Source organism: Morone saxatilis, unplaced genomic scaffold (genome assembly GCF_004916995.1).
Source record: "Morone saxatilis isolate NCDOM2014 unplaced genomic scaffold, NCSU_SB_2.0 Contig10, whole genome shotgun sequence".
Taxonomy (NCBI): domain Eukaryota; kingdom Metazoa; phylum Chordata; class Actinopteri; family Moronidae; genus Morone; species Morone saxatilis.
The window spans coordinates 14,557,225-14,579,047 of NW_023339652.1; the positions used below are offsets into that span (position 1 = coordinate 14,557,225).

Genomic DNA, 21,823 nt, shown 5'->3' on the forward strand with positions numbered 1-21,823 from the left:
ATCACCATAGACCATCTGTGGCCCGTTTTTCATTAAATCTTTATTATAAAAATATAAAACACAGAAATTAAGTCAAACATTTCTATAACCCCTACAAGGAAACACCCCTCCCCCACACACACTTCAGGAATCAGACTGTACACAGCTTCCTTGATTGGATTGTTCTGTTTTTTTTGTTTGTTTTAAAGGATCAAACTTGACCAAGTGTTTCTGTGTTAAGCAGACAGTATATTTACACAAACATGAACCACAGAAATAGTGACACAGAAACGCCACAGTTGGAGAAAGAGCCTCGTCATCACATATAAAGACAGTTAGGAGATTTAAGTATTTTCCCTCAAAGTTCAATAATTATTTACTTTTCTTGTAACTTCTTAAGAACAAAATGATGCCTAATCATTAGTCTGTGTGTTGCATTCTCAAGTCATATATTCATTATGAAGAGGAAGCCGATTAGTTAGTTAAGTTAGCTAAGATGGATTGAGGGATATTTTGGTAAAAGCTGAATGCTTGTGTTGCAAAATTAAACATGGTAGATTAACGCCACTGAAATCAAATACTTATTGAGTAACAGATACAAGCCATTGTTGTCTTCCTCCTCTGATATGATCTGAGGCTGCTTTCACATGAATAAAACACCACATTTCTGTCATTTTGGAATGGAGATGAATTTGAAGTTGAAATAAGCTTTTTCGCTTTCTTGCCAATAGTTAGACGAGAATTTTGGTACCACTCATGTTTTCTCGTTAAATACAAGGCTACTGCCACAAGATGATTAGCATAGCTTAACATAAATGCTCAGTCCAAAGGTAAAAAAAAATTCCTTACCAGCATCTCTAAAGCTCACTTATTAACATGTTACACTTGCCTGTTTAATCCTTTCAAAAACCAAGTGTAAAAGTGTAAAAACCGTAAGACTCCAGGAAGTCACCACGTCTGGCCAGGAAACAGCCCAACACATAATTCCCCATAATATCTCAACTTTAAGTTTTTACACTTTGATTTTTGTACAAATTAAAGGAGATATAAGGTGATAATTGGTGCGCTGTAGTGGTGCTGGTAGGGAAATAATCTTACATTTGAGTTTTCCTTTTTTCCCCCCTGTCTTTATGCCGCTGTAAGCTAAGCTAACCGGCTGCTGGCTTAGCTTCATATTTAGTGTACAGACATAAAAGTGGTATTCATTTTCTCATCTAACTCTACGCAAGAAAGCAATTATGAAAACAACCAATTTGGTCGAAACCACAGTTGGTGTCCTAAGCGCTGCCTGCGTCAACGATGCAATATTCTTTTAGCATTAGTGGTGATGGGGCCGTTACTCCCTATGAGGCAAATCTGTGTCTGTTAATGGAATGGACTGAAGGTACAGCACTGGGAAAAAATAAGAAAAAATCCCTAGAAGGGAACAGGTGAAGAAAAATGAATTTAGTGACAATATTGTTACTTTCATTTATATATATCCATTTGAAATAGTTAAATACAAAAAGATTGAATATACACTTACAAAATATCTCATTTTCTGAAACCTCTGCTTATACTAGACTTTCATTGGATTGGTGGAAAGTACCAGTCGGGGTATCTATGATCATGCTAACAAAACAGTACCATAAGTACAATACCATTGGAGATGCTGGTACTTCATTCTGGAAGGTTACACAGGCTGTGATGGTTGTCACAATGTAGTTTTGACCTGTTATTATATATATTTTCTTCTTCTTTTTTTGCAGATATACTACATGGTTACTGTGTAATCCAATAAACATATAAATAAATGAATTACAGAGGTTTCAGCTGAGTTGATAGTTCATTTCTGTAGCTTATGTTATATACAGCAAAAAATAAAATATCACCATCTCTGCTAGAAGTGAGCTCTTCCCTGCGTTGGCACTGTAATAGACATTTGTAGCATTTCTGATCTGTCAATCAGTGCTTAACAGAAAGGGCGTTGTTTGTGATATAACTGCAAAACGAGTTACATTGCAAACATTCAGGTAAGCAGAGATAATACCATCCATAAAGACACATGTTACAGTAAAAACTGAACATAATCGATGTATACTTCACTGTAAAACAATACCATTTTCAAAAAAGTTTTCTAAAGCCGAAATAAGAAGTATAACTCTCAGAGAACACACCTCACATTGGCACTCGGTCTGTATTGTTGAAAAGATTCTTGGCTCTGCTCTGTATTGGTGATGTGCAGAACTGAGTCTTAGCAACAGTGTAACACCTTTACATCTCGGATTAGTGATCACTGGCTGTACTTTTGTACATCATCACCTTTAGAGTCCTTGCTTTATCAAATATAAACTGCAATTCACAAAATTACCAGAATACTAGCAGTAGGCTAACTTAGGTTCACTAATTAACACCAATGATACTTATTGGTACTTTTAATTGTGTACAGGTCACTGCATGTCATGGGAATTAGTTCTTCAGTTCGGAAGATCCCATCAAAGTCTTACACTGCTTATTTGCCTTTTAAAAGTATGTCTTTGTCACCTTTTTAACGCCACAGAACCCTTAAAAAATAGTTTGGAGCAAGTACTTTTTGATTCGTGGTTTAGGAAAATGATAATAGAGTCAAACAAGGGCAATCTGCACAACAAAAAAGGTATTGTTTTCTACTAGAAGTGCTACGAAACAGGCACTGTAATGGATTCGATTTTTTCTCTTTTTTTGCCCATTTAAAGAGGCTGTCACCCAGGCCAGTGAGCTTAAAGAGTCCTGTAATACTCTAGAAGTGATCGGGATGGGACGGAGTCAGGGAGATGGCAGTGGATTTCAGGCAGGGTGCTTTGGGGTTCAGGGGTCGGTGGCGTTGATGGTGGTTTTGTCACGTGCGGTCATGCCCCGGTACCAGCTGCAGTAGCCCTCCTTCTGCTGGATGCAGGCGTAATGCCGGGATTGGTAGCCAGGATAGCCGAAGTGGGACAGCATGTCCGTCCATAGGCACTCGTTCTTTGAGGTCACGAAGCAGGGCAGGTAGTGGCAGGGCTTAATCTACAGAGACAGAAGCGAAACTAAGGATGTAGCCATGAAGCAGGAAACAAACTGCATACTAGCAACAACTAGTGTAGACTCACTGTGCTTTTTTATTAAAATACGTTTCCTTTTCCTTCTTACTGTAATATATTTTGAAGCTTAATCCCACCCTTCCTTTGTTATTGTTTTTATTCTTGACATGTCTAATCTCTAATATGTCATCATTTGGTAAACTTTATACTTCCATACTTAAAATATTTTAAGTGCAATTTAGGTTAACTTAATAGTTTGACATTTTGGGAAATAGATTTATTTGTGTTCTTACAAAGGCTAAGATAAGACTGACACCACTCTCTGTCAAATAATACAAATATGAAGCTATAGCTAGTGGGCAATTAGCCTAGTAAGCATAATATTGGAAACATGGGGAAATGGAGTCTTTCCAAAGTTTACAAAAATTCACGTTTAGCCCCTCTAAACCACTATTTAACAAGTTGGAACCTTTTGGTTTACCATGTTAAAAAGTGAGCTGTCCTATGTTTTATTTTTAAACTCTGGATAAAGCTTGCCGTTTGTCCCTTCGTACGCTAAAGTAAGCTAACAGTCTCCTGGCTGTAGCTTCAAATTTAGCTTGAGAGTGGTATTAATCTCTATAAATCTCGCAAATAAGTATATTTCCCAACATGAAAGCCATTCTCTTAGAGTTGCTGAACAACATATTGGGCTTATTTTCTTATTGAAGCTAACCGTAATTGGCAGTAGGCTAGCAAGCAACTTCAACAGTGAGTCTACAGTGTAGAAGTTTGAGCAAAGGCCAAAGTAGAATTAGCTTAATGAGCATTAGCGTATGAAAAATATCTCAAAATTGTACAAGAGAAATAAGCATCAAAGAAAGGAAGTGAGTATATGATTTGGTTGAAATATAAAAAGGGTGAACATGCACTTGGTGAAACATCTATAACATGGAATCTTATCTTCTCTACAGCTTTTCAGCTTTTGCTTTCAGTCATTCACTTCAGCAGATAAATAGGTGAGGTGTAAAAAGGCAGCTTTTTAAATAACTAAGTGCAAAACCAGTAAGCGTACCCTGGCATTCGTATGCTTTGTGCAGTGGAATGTTAAATTAACGTCAGCCATCTTCCTGAAGCAGTGATGTTTTTGTAGTTTCCTAATGATTCAATTAGTTTTTATTGAGCCTCTTTCGTGCGTCACACCTCCAGGTGCTCACACAAAAAAAGCAGCTTTGCGGATGGATTTTACGGCATGAATTGACAGGAAGATTCACACAACTACTCAGAGGTGATGAACGGAAACGCGGTATTTAGTGACAGCAAAACAGAGTCATCAGCTGCATAGTGCTGCACTTATCTAGATCTGGGAACGAGCCAGAACATTCAATCAGCAAGTTAGAGGGCACACTTCCCATTTTGGGTCTTTTTGTTATTCAAGCCTGGAGAGTCTGTCCTCCACGGTTCAGAGATGTTCGACATAACTTCCTAGGTTAGAGTGGTTTTAATGGTGTGTAGAGAATAATTTTCTAACCGGTACGACACACTTCCTGCTTTCTAGCGCAGCAAATCATCATCATTTGTGGAGCAATGTGGAGGACGGCGGAGTGTGTTTTTAATAAGTGTGATGATGTTTACGCCTGCCTGTGCTTACTGACTCGCAGACTGAAGTCTCAGTTGATCGATGGCCTTCTCTGGATGCCTCTGGGCTGCTGCCATGTACATGCTGAACACAGTTTACAGGCGCTGGCCCACAATGGGAACAAATAGGTCCCTCTGCTAATCCACTTATACTGATAGGGGCCGATGGTGTTAGCAGATGTTCAGGACACTGCTGTACAGTAGGACGTTTACGAGGCGGGTCAGCAGCTGCACAGCGGCAGGCTACATGTTTGAGTCACATAAAACTGGGAATGAGGACTTGAGCTGATTCCAGAGCTGTTATTAAATAAGTCCCAATGGTGGTGGTAAAACTTGTTTTCTCTCTATTTCTGTCTCTGCTGAATATCCATAATGTAAAATCGTGGAAAATAGGCTCATAATTCAGTCTAAATAACAATAATACTGCCATACAGCCATATAACCCTGAAGGTCGCTAGAAGTATACTGGTAAATGATTTTTGCTCTGTGTATATTGGTTGACTTGTCACATTTGCAATAGAAGTCAAACAGTAGCATTAATGAGCCTGAATTGGTTTGACCCTTAACATGCAAAGGTATTTCTGTTAGAAGTATTTCCTTCCTCCTGTAATCATTAATAGCACAACACTGTAGTAGACTTTAAATGAGCAGTTTTAGGTTAAGTTTTAATTACATTATAGTTAGTAAAATAGAGGAGCTTTAAGCTCTAGCTCCTCCTTCTCTTGATCCTCTTTCTGCCTCCTCTTCCCTCATCTTCCTTGTTCTTGCTGGGTGGATGTTGCTGGTTTCCACTCACCCTGCAGTTGCAGCCCAGCTGGTAGCGATGGTTGATGCCTTTCTTCTGGGCCAGTGAGAGGCGCTCCCACCGTTCGTTGAAGTTGCACAGCCCCGTGTAGACCTTGTCATCGTACACTCGACCTGAGCAGGAAAAGAACGAGGGGTTAATATGTTGAGCCGCTATTAGCGCTATCTGCTTTAGAAAAAATTCATTTTTGACGTGCCACTTGGAAAATTGGCAGCTTTAACGCCGTTTTGCAGACTGTTGAGATTTCATTCTTACATTTTGATTCAAGTGTCAACACCTGACTCCAGCTTATCAGGTAGTGTGGATAGGACTTTCCTCTTTTGAAAAGAGGTGTCTGGATGCGAAACGGTGATGAGACAGGTGCTGAGCATGACAGCATTGTTAAGTTAGTTTTGCAAAACTTCATGGAAATCCATCCAAAAGCTGAGATATTTCAGTCTGAGCCAATGTGGTGAACCCATTGACCGACATTGCTTACACAGCGCAGATGATAGCATCACTAGTGTTTTCCAAAGCTTTAAGACAGATAATAACTTTATTAATCTTAATCTCATTGGCAGTCACTTAATCAAAGCTGGCATCACATTGCTGGTAACTCATTTTGGAAAAATAATCTTCACTTCTGGAACCACGAGGCCATGAATGCTATTTTGTTATTTGTCTAATTTCATAATCATCATCATGTAACGTAAGATAATATAAACAAACCGCTCAAGCAATCCATCTTGTTTATGTATGGTAAGACAATCTCATTCTGTAAGCCCATATTAAACTAACACCCCTATTTCTGAATATCCAAAGGTCAGTAGACATCTATTTTTGGCGCCGGACTGTTTGCGGCTTACCGACTCCTGAGACAGGTGCACCATGGCGGCCTATGAGCACTCAGGAACATCATGATTTGTCACCATATGTCTCCTTCGCCGTGTGGTCACCACTTGGGAATTTGACAGCTCACAAATATGCACTTCTTCTTCGAACCCCCCCGCCCCCCAAACATCCCCCTTGTCCTGCATCCCTGCACTGGGATTACTGGAGTCATTCGCAGGCTTATGACATGGTGTTGAGTGTGTGACATGCTCCTAAAATACTAATCAGGGCCAGAGCACTCAAGGCTTGATCAAAGGAGAGCCAAGTAGCTCGCCCTGGTGCGGTTAAATCGCCCATCTTGATCATATGCAGGACTTATTATAGACGCCCTGAGAGCAGCGAAAGACGTCAGTGATGTCACTTGCACCCGGACTGGGTAAACATAGCCGTCGCTGCCTGGCAACGCCGGCTTGTTCACTTGCACTGTGGGGTGTAGTTACAGTATTTACAGGTCGGGACTTAGCGACAGTTGTATACGCCAAGCGCAGCAGGCTCCAAAGTAAACTGCACCTCTGTTGGAAATAGCAACTCATAAAAAGCTTCTGTTGGAAAACGCCAGTCGCTTCCTGCTAGCTGTTAATTACAAGTTGTGAGAGAGAGAAAACTGCCTTCTGCTGTTTCTGGCCTTTAGAAGTTGAGGGAAATGAGTGCAAAAATGTTTTTTTTTTTAAAAAAGGGCCCCAGCTTTGCCTACTTGCACAGTTGCAAATGGGAGGATATAAATAGTGGGAAAGTTTGTGTCACAGGACAAATGAAGAAGTCCTTGGGGAGGAGGGGACTGAGGGAGTACGCTGGGCCAAACAAACTTGCAATGCTGCTAGCAAGACTCTGGAAGGCCTCTGAGCAGGAGAAAAGCATTTATTGGCAACAGTAACACGACTGAAGTCATCTCTGTGGTTGGAAGGGATTTTGTTTTGAGGGTTCTGTCTTGCCACAAACCTGGGAGTTTAAAGTTCAATCTGAATAGAAACAACGATCTGAAATACTAGATAAAATAAACCAATTTTCTGTATTTTCTCTTCCACGTACGTAATCCCAAAGGCATCGCTCTTGTGAAATACAGACTAAAAACAGAAGAGATATTCTGTAGCGTGGGTCAAGCTCATAAAACAGTGGTTCCTACACTTCGTATAATGCAGCTTGATAACCTCACTATCCTTCCTGACTAGTCTGTATCATTATTGGTAGTTTTTATAGTAAGTATACAACTGTTTCTACAGCTTAGTAATCATTTCTGTGACTAATCAATCAACTTAAAACAACAAATAAAGCATTGGATTGTCCCTTTAATAAAAGAGCCCGTCAGCCGTATTCAAGGATAAGTCGGTTTACCTGTGATCAGGTACTGGTACTTGTTGATGTCAAACTTAACGCCGCACAAACTCTCTGAGGCATCCGTGTAAATGTGCTGCACGTGCTGGACTTTGTCGAATCCTTTGTACATCTGCAAGACACGAGAAAGAAAACTGGAGTTAGAACTTGAACGAGAAGCGCAGCGCTGTACCCCTCACCCTGGCACTACACCCCCCGACTCCACCCCCCCACATAAATAATCAGAAATGAAAACAGCTTTATCAGATGACATTCCTTGAGGAATGCCTCGTGGGATAAGGAGTATTAGGCTCTGCCCTCAACTAAATCATAGATAACATGATTACGTTGTGTAATGTGCTTCGACTTTGATGCTGTTTTGGCAAGGTCATTGCTAAACCGTGGAACTCGGCTCCTTCTATTCAGCTCAGGTATGCGGAGCCAACAGTCAGTGTTTGCCCTGAGAACTGTTGTGTTTTCGTCAGTGTAATTTATTTGTCTGGGAACAACAGGAAATCCCTGTTTAGACGCGTCGCTCCCAGAAAAGCAGAACAAACTGTGACTTAAGTCTGAAACTGTGGATGTTTGGAAAAGCCAAAGGCATTTGTCTCATAGGATTTGTTGAAATTTGGAGGGAATTGTATTCTATTATAGCCCACAAGGAAAACCACTGTTTGCAGTATAAACCAGCAGACTGTAATACAAATAAATAACCCAAAAGGTGCAAAGGTCACTTTCTAATTCCTGAGGATAATCCTTACAGTGATGATTGGTGTGCTTCACTAACAAGAGGCCACTTAATGCTTTTGTACAAACTGGGATTGTACTGACGCAGCGCATGGACTCTGTTGAAATGTTTACACTCGGAGTGAAGAGTTTGGTTGAGCTGTAATGCCTGTAAGCCCGCTAATCCTCCGGCCTGGCTCCTGTCTGAGCAGCAGGCCGATGTCAGCATCTGTCAGAAATATGCAGCGTTATGTAAGAATATAGAGGAAGTGAAGAACGGGCTTTCAGGCTAAGTATCCCAAGCTGCTTTTCAGCTATCACACAGCAGCTGAGGGGGCGGAGAGGCAGTCTTGTAACTAAAGAGTTCCTGCCACATCCAGTGTATGACAGCGCATGACGTGTATGTGCCTGTGCTTTTAAATAGGAGATCAAAGAGTGTTCTTAAATGGAAGAAAAATAGGTTTGTTTCTTTTCAGGTTAATAACACTTTCAGCCTTGTGGTTACAATCAGCATCAAGGGTTATATAACAGCAGAGTGTTTGGAGTCATTGAGCTTCTCGAACTTTCTCTGACTATGATGAATAATTTTTCACTTATTATTCAAAAAGATAATGGATTAAATAAGGGGCAATTATAACAAATCTAAACAAAATAAAGTCAGCTAAGGAAAATGCAACTTAAGCAAATTATTCCAATATGCCTACATTAATCATTCTACTATTTAAGTTAACATCCAATAAACAAGCATATCCATTTTTCCAGTAATAATAGTGTTTTTTGAAGTGTGATTAGAAATAGGCATCCTGTATATTTCAATTCGACCTCTTGACTCATGATACAGCACTGCATAAAAACATGGCAGCTCAAAATGGCAGTCACAAAAAGCTGAACCATCTTTAAGGACTTTATTCAAAAACTGCAGACGGCTCTAAAGATTTTATGACAGGCCCACAACAATGCCTAACTTGCCAGTGAATGGTGTGATCCATCATCCCTTCCCTATATTACAATGAAAGTAGTATATAGTTACACTGACAAGCTTTTTTGCTAAATGTTAGATGAGAAGATCAATACCACTCTCATATCTGTATACTAATTACAGAGATAGAGCCGGGGGCAATTAGCTTAGCTTAGCTTAAGACTTGAAGAAGGGGTAAACAGCTTGCCTGGCTCTGCCCAAACATAAATGTACTGACGAAAAGTTGTGTTTTTATGAGATACAATGTTTATGTATATATTTTAATTACTAATAATGTTGGTGTTAATGTGTCCAGTCTGCTGCTAAACTAGGCTAGCTGTAAGCTAAATATGAAAGCATGGGGAAACAGCTAGCCTGGCTTTATCCAAAATAAAATAAAAAAAATTCCCCTAAAGCGCCTTAAAACTACTAATTAATTAATTAATATCATACAGCTTTAAATATCATAGTTTATTTCATTAGCTTTAGTGGTGCTGATGGAATTTTTGTAACTTTGAACGAAGCCAGGCTAGCTGCCCCCTTCTTCTTGACAAGCTAAGCTAGGCTAACCGCGTTGGCTCTAGCTTCCTATTAAGCTCACAGACATGACACTGATATTAACCCTTTTATCAAATTCTTGAAATGGAGTACATGTGTTTGCTACAATGCCATACTGTTCCTTTTAAAGCTGAAGAGATTCAGCATCTTGCTCAGCAGCACTTCAGTAGAGGATTCACGCCCTCACCTTCATTTGCTTGACCGTGTAGCGCATCGTTCCAAAAGGTCCATCTCTCAGTAGCTTCTTGCCAACCACTTTAGCTCGAATCACTGTGAAGAGAGGAGACAGAGTGGTCAACGACTTTGAGATGATCAGAACAAACTGTCACATTCCTTTAACATATAACTTTGAGCTTTCCTCTCCAATCCATCAAATAACACACTTCCTCGGACAGTAGGAGGCATTAGGAAACCCATTATAAATACCATTTCAGAACGAGGTTGGCACCACAGTTAATCCGTTTATCCGATTTTCTGCATTGCTGCTGTTTGCCAAGGGAGGCCAATGGGAAAAACACAACAGGGACTTTTGAGTTTGATACAGAAATTAGAGGAAAAGAGGCCTCTTCCATGTACCAAGGCTTCATTCTCTCTGCTGGTGCTCAAGATTTTTTGGATGACTGCTAAGACGGAAATAACTGCAATCACAGGAAACATCAAATCCACTTTTTGTACATTGGTTTTGATTTTGTAGATGTATTATTCAGATCAGAATTGGCTAAATGTGTAACATGTGGCTTTTTGCTGGTTAAAAACACCAGAACTGAGTCTGATGAGAGGGGAAAGGTGCAGTGTGTCTGCTCTGTTTAAACAGGTTTCCTACTATATTGGGATCAGGGCTTGAAAAAGATCTAATCTGTGTGCAGGACCCTCGTGTAAACGTCGTCGGCAAGGTGAAAACGCTCAGTGGCGACTTTGATTTGTTTGCTTTCACTCATGCTGGAATAAGAGGGCTTATTGTGGAGGGCCAGGGAGGTGGGAGTGTAGAACGGGTGATAATTTGAGCCGGTGAATAGAGTCTAACCGGAGCTGCGGGCCCTGCATAAGCGGTCAATCCTCTGTGAAGTTCACCTGCTGCCCACAGCCGAACGGCCGCAGACACAACTAACACTGGCCATGTTTGTTATCTTCGCTCGCTGGAATTTCCTTAAAACATTCTTTGGGGGCTCACATTCCCCAGAAAGGAAAATAAATGAGAAGCCTTTCATTCTATTTTGACGGGAGAAAGAAATGAGGCATCTTCTGTTTGGTCTGTATTTGTGTAGCTTTCCTACTTCCAGGCAAATAGAAATGGGCATAAAAATAAAACTCAAACAGGAAGCAGTTACAGCACGACCACCCAAAAGTGGTGACCACTAATGTATTTTTGACACGAAGACCCCAGTTTGAACCAAGCATTTACTTAAATAACCCCAAAAATTTTGAGCCAGTACGGACAAATGAATGGAATGTGGCCATCCAGCAGCTTACCAATAGAAATATAGAGTACTCTATTGGTTCATTTTATTTAAATAAGTGTATTTGTACAAATGTTTTAATCATCATTAAAAGTGCGAAATATAAAAGTATCTAAACGCTAATGTGAACATGCCAACATACTTACAATGAACATGCTAACATGCTGATGTTTAGCAGGTAATGTTAACCATGGATATCATCTTACTTTAGCATGTTATCATGCAAACATTAGCTAATTAGCACTAAACACAAAGTCCAGCTGAGGCTTAGACAAAGCAAAATTTTGACCTGATGATGGCACTGGATGAAAAGTCAGAAGATCACCAAAGTTATTACAATTCATCCACTGGAGACCATGAATGTATGTATACAATGTCATACCAATCCATCAAATAGTTGCTGAGATATTTCAGTCTGGACCAAAGTGCTGGAATGACCAACCAACATCCATCCCTTAAGCTACACCTATAGCATGGCTAATAATCCTATTGAATACTCATGTTCCACTGGTGTAAATAAACAAAAAACAAATCATGAATGTAGTTTCAAAATTAGTGACTCCTGCCATCCAAGAGAGGCAGCAAGGCACTGCAAGTGAACGGAATATCAATGTAGTTTAGGATTTGACAGATCAGTTCAGATGTATTCCTACATATTAAACATGCAGCACTACAGAACTGCAAAAAATGAAAATATCTGAAGATATATTCTCCCTCTTCAGTAGGGGACATAGGTGATTTTTTTTCACCTGTCAGCATTGTGGTTTACTCACTGATAGCTTCACAATGAATGATGTAATTTCAGATCTTTTGGTATTAATGTACCGACCCCCTGCCTGCTCTCCACTGTCTGACCTTTATAACTCACTGCAGAACATCTGATCCATTCATCTCTTAGCTCTTTTAATGTGAACAAAAGAGAACTATTGCCCGACGGACCTCTGCTAAATTTACTTAAATGCAGTTTGACAGACGTTTGCTGCTGCAATTACAGAGGAACCAGGGCACAATTACGAAGGAATGTGCAGATATAAGAGGATACTTTTGCCTCTTTTAAATACACTGCTGTCGTTAACTTAAGTGTCACCCAAAAACCTAGTTTCCTAGTCTGGCCTGACCTCAAAACTAACCCTCAGGAGAAACAAATGTTCGTGTTTGAAGGGCCATAGGTCAGCTGATTTTACTGAAGTACATCCAGATAGGACCCCTCTTGTTGGACGGCAGCCACTAATTGGCCAGTGATGGTGCCATCACCCAGAGGAATGTGTGAAGGGCCTCAGCTGCTGCGGAGACAGAGGATTTGTGTCATTCCCCTGCCGTGACCCCTTGGCCTCCTCTACATTCAGCAGTTATATTTACATACATCCGCAGGGCTGCCTGCTCACGTTGAAAAGGCTACATTATGAGTGTTTATTTAACCCAGTTTCATAATGTGATCTCACATCACCCTAGTTCAACTTGAAACTATGGACATACTGTGTAGATAAGTCTTGTTTCTTCACTTTATTCTACCTTCTACTCCTCTTTTTATGTACCACTTGTACTTAAAGTCACCCTCAACTCTTCTTTTCTTTTAGTTCCTACAGAGTGCTGTTTGAATGATGTATGTGCCGAGTTTTACACTAGAAGGAGGTTTTCACATTCATCTGCTCAAAGTGGAAAGTTTCTATGAGCTCATTGAAAATCTGATTTTAAGGGGCGGGGCCTACAAGCATGTTTTGTGACATCACAAATAGTTGGAAGTCAATTCTGGTCCATAATGCAACTTATACAAGTGTACCACCAGTGCACAAACACTGAGAATGGACTTCACAGTGAATTACGAGACATCTTGTGTCCAGCAGGAAAACTTAAAAAATTAACTAATGTTAAATATTCATAGATTCTGGTATTTCTAATGAGGTAGAAGCAGTAGTGTGTAATGTGGAAATACTTCTTTTGCAGACAAAACCTGTCAGACACACATTATTGATCTAAGCAGAGTATTTGTATACATGTCCTAATACATGTTTGGAGGGGATTTTTAAACTACCTTACATATATGTACATGTCTGTAAACACAGATTATAAATGATTGATAGTAATTGATAATTGATTACAGTTGAATTGAAATATCAATCAGCTACTATATACTGTAATGTAAGAGTTTTTCTCCCTCTTACTTTGCTAAACATGAGGAATTGCCAGTGCTGTGATGCACAAGTATTCATTTTCTGCAGAGGATTTGACATACATTTTCAAGAGTGGGAGGCTTTTCGTGATAAGAGAGGTAACCATGGTCTGACAAAAAGGAAAAAAAGAATAAGTGAATCCATTTTTCACGCAGTATCTCTCGCCCAAAGCAGGAGATTACACAAGCATGAATGCAAATGCTAAATCTTAAGGTGAGCATGTAATTTAGTTAAACATTTATTTCAGCCTACGTACAATGTGGCAAACTGCAGGCAAGACAAGAATAATGTTACTCATTTGTGTGTGTGCGTGTGTGAGGGAGAGAAAGAAAGCGAGGTGCAGGGCGGTTGACGGTGATTTTAGTATGCAGAAAGTGGTCCAAGTTTGAGGAGGTGAGTGGGAGGAAGAGGAATTCTCAGGACGACACACTACCACGCTCAAAAATAAACACTGAAACTGAATCTGTTGAAATGCTGGAGCATAAAGGGCTGCAACGTCCACTTACTGGTTGGCAAAATGCAAGGGCAGCCTATGAAGTAAGTTTTTATCACTACCACTGACACTATGGTGGTCTGTTCGTGTCACAGCAGGGAAAGTTTTGAGTCCATATGTGATAATTTCATTGAATTTTTAGATTTACCCTAGTGGTCTAACAAACAGCCTTTAAATGTGGTCAAGTTTAAAGTGGCTGTAACTCTTGATGAACATATTGTAGTGTAACAGTAAGTACAGAGGAGTCATACAGTCAATAACCAACACACAAATATTTAGCTTGTTGCATTAAGAAGTTAGCTATAGCTATGTCGTGGTACACAGAATCACTTGTCTGTGAATACATTAGAATCAATAAAACACATAACAATATACTGTAAGGATGAAATGGTGGCACAGGAGGGAATTATTGGCTCAATGCACAGTTTTAAACTAGGGCAATGAAATGTAAAAAAGGGGCAAAATTGATAGTGGGCTCTAATTATTTTCCCTTGAGAGTTCAATCTTTCAAAACAGCTTTTCAGCTTCAAACAAATGTCCTCTTCCCTAGATATTTCTGTTGGACTGAGGCATGGGAATCTTTAAGCAACTAGTCATTTAAATCCAAATGTCATGCTAGTTGGCACAGCTAAAATTGGCATCTTTGGTAAGCTCTGCCAGAGTATTTAAAATATATTCTCTCACAACCAAGCCTTGTCCCCAAATTAGTGAGTATGTTTGAGTGCACTGGAAAAGAGTCACAACACTGGTCAGTCTTGTCAGTTGTCCCAGTGTTATCTGTGCCACCTTGTTACCTTGGTGCCTGCTTTTCATATCTCTTTTTATCTTTGTCATTCACTCACCTGCCGTGTCCCTTTCTGACTGGCTGCCTCTCACCCTTTTTAGACTGGTTGGTCAAATTAATATTAAACTGTTAACTGTGCTTAGATTACCTAACTTGAGACCTCTTTTTTGACAGTTACACTACACTATAGGCAAATTTTATTACAATTACAACTCTATGCTGCCTGTAAAGTACAACTGAAGCAGAATAATTCAATGGTTTGCGGTGTAACAGTCACTGTATCGTCATGAGTGTGTGTTGGGCTGATGTCCATCACCCCTGTGCTGGCCTCTTGTTTGAAACCGCGAGCCCCTGAGCGGCTGTGTGGTCATCAGAGAAGGGAGGGCCGGACTGGAGATTTGATACGCCTGGCTCAAGGGACGAACATCCCAGGCTTGTACGGAATCCAGGACCTTTGCCATCTCGTCGTATTTTAACTCACTTTTGGGAAAACTGCGGATATCTGATCCAAGCTTATATATTGCTTTTCATAACAGGAGTCCTGGCTTCACTCAGGTTATCATCTCTCACCTGTTGACCTGTATATGAGGAGGAGGGGTAGCGCCTGACAAAGGGAGTAGGGATTTAACTAAATGCTACATAACTCATTAGTAGAAGGAGGAGGACGTATTGGTACCAGGAGAGCGTCGTCACAAAGCCCATGGCTATGCATCGCTCTAAACCTGCTATGCACTTGTTTGACAAAGCTCCTCTATGCTCAACAACGGGAATCCATTTCTCCCAATGGCCTGATCCCCAATCCCAAACCGAGCATACACACACATCACGCTAATCCTCAGCAACTGACCTGGTTCATGGTGCAAGCATGTAAGGGTTTGCTCCTGTCACCCCGAGCACTCGGGAACTCGTCGTTACAGAGCGATATTAAATCTCAGGGTCAAAGTTTACTGCCCAGCCTCTAATCTTGCTTTCGTACGGCTTTGGAAAAACAAACGCTGCTCATTTCCCCTTGTGAATGGGCTGCTTTAACCCAGCTGCCTAATAGCACCAGCCAACTAGGTCTCTGCACAAGAAAGCAGCCAGGTCATTGCCTGGTGCCCAGGTATGTTAGTGGGGGAAACTGACAGGATGTCTCCAATCTCATCGGAACAGAGTTGAGGTGGCCAAATGCACTGTGGAACATTTTCCGCACGTAGTTCTCCGAATACAAACCACAAAAATGACTTTTTATCAGCCAAGTACTTAATATTAACTTAAATGCATTCCAGGTCTCTCTAACTTAGCACCATCAAAATGAAAGCAACGCCAGACACTATAGCCATCTGTTCTAAGAACACCTTCATGCTCTAAAATATTTTGATTTAAATTTGTCAAATAGAGTGAGACAGCCTTCAATAACCTAATTTCCAATCCTTTAACCTAATTGTGATTCATTCAGTGGAGTGCCTGCGGGTGATTATGGGTCAGGGCCAAGAAAACAAGAGCAAAAACGCTTTGAACTCAACTACGGGTCTTAAATTGGGAAGATCCAGGCCTGTCACCTTTGATGTCGACGGCGAGAATTACAGGGTTTCTCCCTCGCCGCATTAGCATTTCAACCCCATACTTTTTTGTTTTCCACGTCTCCTTGTTTTAACTTGGCTTGGTGACACAAGCAGAAGTGCAGATTTTAGTTAAAGGTGAAAGAAAAAGACGTTAAAGAATGAACCAGGACTGGAGGATCACATTGGGTTATTTAATAACTGTATTTTAAGTCATACATGCAAAAAATGACAATAGAAGCTAAGGCATCTTAAAAGTCTGGACTTTGACTGAACATACTAGCTTTGATCTTTGTGCTCTGCATCCAGCCGGTGTTTTAGAAGTGTTTCCCACAGAGGATCGAAGGTATAAGAGGGACCGTGCGCATTCAAAGCACACCTCGAGCTAAGCCGGGACCTTGGAAATGGGATTTGTGGGGCTCACAACTGATCACGGCGCCCACTGAAGTCAGTCCCACATTCTACACTGGCAAGTCTCAGCAGGTGCCAATGAGCTATCTGAAGATCTGAAGGTTTGCGAAAGGCATCGCATGAGTGTTTTCACCCACTCCAACCAGGTCACTTGGCTGTAGACGCTCCCGCAGGCCTGGTGATCAGAGGTTACCAAACAGCAAGAGAGACAGAGAGACCATTTTGGGTCTTTACCTTAGGATTCACTAAGGCATCATCGTGAGCTCCCACCCACATCAGAACTAAAAGAAGTGACTTATGCCTAAAAAAAAAAAGTTGTGTCCTGCAAATTTGGACAAAGAAGCCTAATTTTCTTGGCTGCATTTGAAGGAGCCTTTCTGAAAGAGGAGCCTTGTGACGCAGTGATGATGTATTGTTGATTGAAGAAATGGAAACCAACAGGAGAAAAGGGGAGAGAGGTTCATGGGAGGAGTGATCGAGAATATGCTGAATTGATGGTTAATGGTTTCACCAATTTATATAATATGAGGTCACAATGTAAGGAGTAAGGAATAATAAAATAGTTCAGGAAAAACACTTATTTGTTTCTTGGCAAGAGCAGATGAGAAGATTTACTGTATGTTGACACTGAAACTACAGTCAGCACCTGGTTAGCTTAGCTTAGCATAAAGACTGGAAACTGGAGAAAACCACTAGCCTGGCTCTGTCCAAAGAGAGGTTAAGGGGGGGGGGTTGTGTATGCCGATTACTGAAGTTACCCCCCACTGTGAGTAGCTAAGAATTATTTGAACTGATATTGTTTTTTCCACTATTTTTCTATGTTTTGCAGTTCTTTTTTTGTGATTATTTTGGCACTATATTGTGTTGATGAAAAATCTTATATTTGTTAGTAGATGTTCACCACTCTCATCCAACCCCTTTAACTAATGCTACATCTTGTTTGTTTAATTTGCACAAAGTGTAAAAGATAGATTATCTTAATCTAGTTTAGCTCTAGCTTCATATTTAACTCAAAGACATGAGAGTGTATCAACTTGCTATCTTTATCTTCAATGCCAAACATGTCAAACTACTCCTTTTTAAAGGATACAGTGCTGCCTGTAAGGATAAAGGATAAAAATGGGCCATAAAACGTATTTAACATGAAAAAGGTCACTGTGATGTTTAAGCATCAATAAGACATTTTTCAGCCTCTACTGGTGAGCAGTAGTAAGTGCAACATCATTAAAAGTGACATCTGAGTGCGTATGCGTGTGTAGAGGGGCGTTGCTGCAGAAACTAGGACTTCCCTTGTAACGTCTTAGTCGACACTAGGCAATAGGGTAAACACATGGGCTGCACACATAGCTGCAGTGTATGTGTGTGTGTGTGTGCGCTCGGTTTAGACTGAGAGATTATTGTTCCATTATGTGTCAGGATTTTAGAGAACTTCATGATGGTTTTTGGCTCAAAAGATATTGAAGCAAAATATCAGCTGCCCTCAAAATGACTATCAGCTTCTATCTCTGCAAATGTGGGTATACAGTATGTGTGTGTGGCTTGAAGTGACAGGTTATCCCACAAAAAATCAGCTGCCCTCCTGTCCCATCTGAAACACCCTCCCCCCAAACCCCCTGCAACTCTGGACCCAACAACACATTCTCTCCCCACAGGAGCAGATCAGATAATCCCAGAGTCTTTACGAGTGTTATTGAAAAACAGAGGCCAGGTTGGACTGGCGTTCCAGGCTAAGCCAGATCTAGTAAGTATACATTATTCTGGGGAGTCACAGAAAGCATAACCAGGCAGTAAAACAAGCTACAAACCCCCTTTGGGTCCAATGTTTGTGACCCTTTGGCCGGGTGGCTGTCTGACAGGGACATACCAGAGTGTGCAGATAAATAAGCATGATTTAAAACTTCCAAGCTGACCGTGGATCATACTTCACCTCTGAGCCACATAAAACCTCTCTGTAGCTTGAAAATATAAAGAAAATATACGATAAAATCAAAACGTCATCAGTTTGGGTCATTTGGGGATGAAAAGTCAGGGAACATGGGAAAAGCCATCACTTTAAGAAGCATCACTGTGACCTTCACTGACCAAACAAAGTAAAGAAGTTTGTTATATTACAAGAGTCCAATAAATAGTAAAATAAAAAAAGACACCTGACTCATGCTGGAGAAAGCCACAATACATTAGAATAGTAGCAGAAGTTGTAGTTCAGGTGTAAACATTTGAGTGGAGGTTTAAAGTTGTCCCCACAGAGCTCCATTTCAACTTCCTTTATACTCAGAAGAGACATCTGGCTGAAAACAAGCTTTACTCAACGCCGTGCGCACAGCACAGTGACTGCAGATCACTCCTCTCCTCTGTGCTGACTGACAGGCTGCACTTTATCCCAACACCCTATTCGTTTACAGCAGTAAAGGGGGTCTGTGCCTCCCGTTACTCACCTATGTCGGAGTTGCAGAAGGCGTCTTGCGGGTGCGTCAGAGCGCACGAACAGCCCTCCGTCAGCTGGTTAACCTGCAGGCTGCTGAAGACAAACAGCAGGCTGATCAGGTGCTGGTACACTGACTGCATTTCAACAAACTTTTTGGTTTTTCTTCCCACTCCTCTATGCTGCTGGAATAAAGTGTATGGAGTCCGTGTGGATCCCGCTCCGTTCACCGCGCACCGGCTGCCTGTGGGCTGCGTGTAATGTCCAAGTGTTCTGTTCCTGCTCTGTTGTCGCTGGTGCTTCTCGCCTCGCTTGAGCGTTCTCTCCTGATCCCGGAGAGGATCAGCCGTACATATAGCGCCGGAGAGGCGTTCACGCCCCTCCTCACCTCTGCAGCTCGCGGGCGGGGCGGCCAATCAGCGGCCGCTGGGTGATGCCATTAGGAATCACACACAGCGATGACATACTGGAACTTTCGTCTTATTTTCCCAAACTGAAAAAAAAGGGCTAAAGATAGAGGATGTTTCAAAGGTGCACAGAAAAAAAGTGGAAGATTGGCGAAAACATGCTCTTTGTTTTACTGCCCAGAAATGAGGCTAGAGCTTACATAAAAAAACTCATTCACATTTGGTACTTACTTAGGACTTAGTAAGTACCAATTAAATCTTAAATCATGTAATATAAGTTACATACACTTTACAATACGTGGATGGATATTCAAATTGATATTAAACTGATAGTATAGCCTAAATATAGTTTACACAATTACAGATGATTGGCTAGAAATGTGTGTAAAATTGACATGTTCCTCCAATAGATAAATATACCAATCACATCAGCACCAGACTGTCCATAAGATACAGTAGGCCTATAGGTGTATTATATATACCGATTTCTTAATTTTTAGAGCACAGTAAGAATTTTCTCAATGAATCGATGAACTGTTTGGTCGTACAGTAAACTAGGGGAACTGAGTAACATTTGGCATTTTTATTCAATGAGTGATTTAAAAGAATAATTTATTATCAGATTATTGGCTGATTCACTTTCTGGTCAACTAATTGCCCAATCATGTCCTATCTAATATATTTTAAACCCTGGAAACACATTTTTTCCCTTCTAACTCTAAATAAAATAATACAAGAGGCTGCTTTATTCTTTTATTCTGTTAAAAGCATTTTCTTTTTGCCCAGTCTCACTTAGTCATCCTGTCCACCCCCTGACGCCCACTTAATTAGTAATACTTACAGTATATTGAATACAGGGTGCAGCCACATTCCTTCAATGTGTGGCAGCAATCAGAGGCAACCAGATGACTGTTTAACTCTAAACAGTAAGAAGCTGTAAAGGCAAACAAAAGCTTCAGTATTCTTTTACATTTCTTGACATTTAAGTTATACCTGTGGCTGCCTTGAAGGCAGCACTCGCAGCCTCATTTAGTCCGATTTTATTCAGAATTGGATTCAGTCAAGTTACTTGCAGGGCACGATCAGTCAAATTAGCCAATTAAACCCTCTTTTCTCTCCTTCCTGACTGCATTCATGGACCTGAGAGGAGCTGCGTTATCGCTGCAGAGGCTTATCTACAGAGACTGACGGAGCTATGTTAAGGGTTGACGCTACTCACAGTTATATAACCGAGCCAGAAATAATCAGGTCGGGGAACTCTGACCCTTAATGTGCCTTCATTAACGGTTATCTCAGTTTAAAGAACCTACATGGCTAGATATAGACTTTAATTTGTACTTAGCATGGCACTGATAAGCTTGTGCTTCAAATTTTAGTCTTAAAAATGACTTTAATTTCAATATAACAGTTGGAAAAGTTGACTGAAGTCATGTATTGGCAACTTAATGAGACTATTTTGTCTTTGCTTTACAGATAGAACAATTAAGAACAAACAGGATATATTGTTTCAGCCAGACTAAACTACAGGAACTATCCTGAATAGTTCCATTCACCCTTTACCCATGACGCAGACTCACACCAAGAAGTCATTATCCAATACTTGTACTTTCACTATTACACAGAAAATAAACCTGAGTTTGTTCAGTGGTGTGTTCAGGTACAGTATATCAACATATTTCTGGTTTCAGTCCTGCAGATGGGAACAATGGGGCATTTACTATCTGTGGAAATTCAACATCATCATGTTTTATCAGAGGTACGGTCTCATCTAGCGCAGGTTGGATGGCTCCAACACACATTAGAGGAAACCAGTCAGCTGCTTGTGTTGTTAACCATTGATAATGCCCGGTCAGGTATTATTTCAGCCTTCAACCTGATGTCTGAACCAACAGATTTGGGACATTCCTTAGTTAGACACTGGACTGGCATACGTGACAGGAGCATGGACAATTTGTATGCCCAAATGAGGCGATGAAAACAGAAAGATTTCAGACTTGCATGAAGTCACAGGGAGGCTGGGGAAAGGAGTGATTCACTTTAGGCAATAGTAGCAGTGCATATGACTTTACTCATACATAAAGAGGTAAAACAGCCATGCATTCCTAACACCAAAGATAACAACTTAAATCAGTCTAAAACAGGCCTTATATGGGATTTTGTTATTGCATCAATACCTTTGGTAAAGCCACCCTTCAACGCTCATGAATATTGAAAGTAAGGAAGAGTCTGACATTCTGAGAAATACTCATTCAATTTATTGCAGAGAGTTAGATAA

The 21,823-nt window shown here is 40.7% G+C and overlaps 2 protein-coding genes across 2 annotated transcripts in view; one reads left to right on the forward strand and one right to left on the reverse strand.

Moving 5' to 3' along the window:
- LOC118337460 (synapsin-3-like) overlaps positions 1–21,823 on the forward strand; it is a 99,126-nt gene that overhangs the window by 38,607 nt on the left and 38,696 nt on the right. The window lies entirely within an intron of this gene.
- LOC118337469 (metalloproteinase inhibitor 3-like) lies at positions 21–19,481 on the reverse strand. Its single transcript, XM_035674523.1, has 5 exons — positions 19,155–19,481; positions 10,050–10,132; positions 7,642–7,753; positions 5,431–5,552; positions 21–3,003 (listed from the first exon to the last, which is right to left on the reverse strand). Exons 1-5 carry the CDS (start codon positions 19,282–19,284, stop codon positions 2,806–2,808), a joined length of 645 nt encoding a protein of 214 aa, XP_035530416.1. The 5' UTR covers positions 19,285–19,481; the 3' UTR covers positions 21–2,805.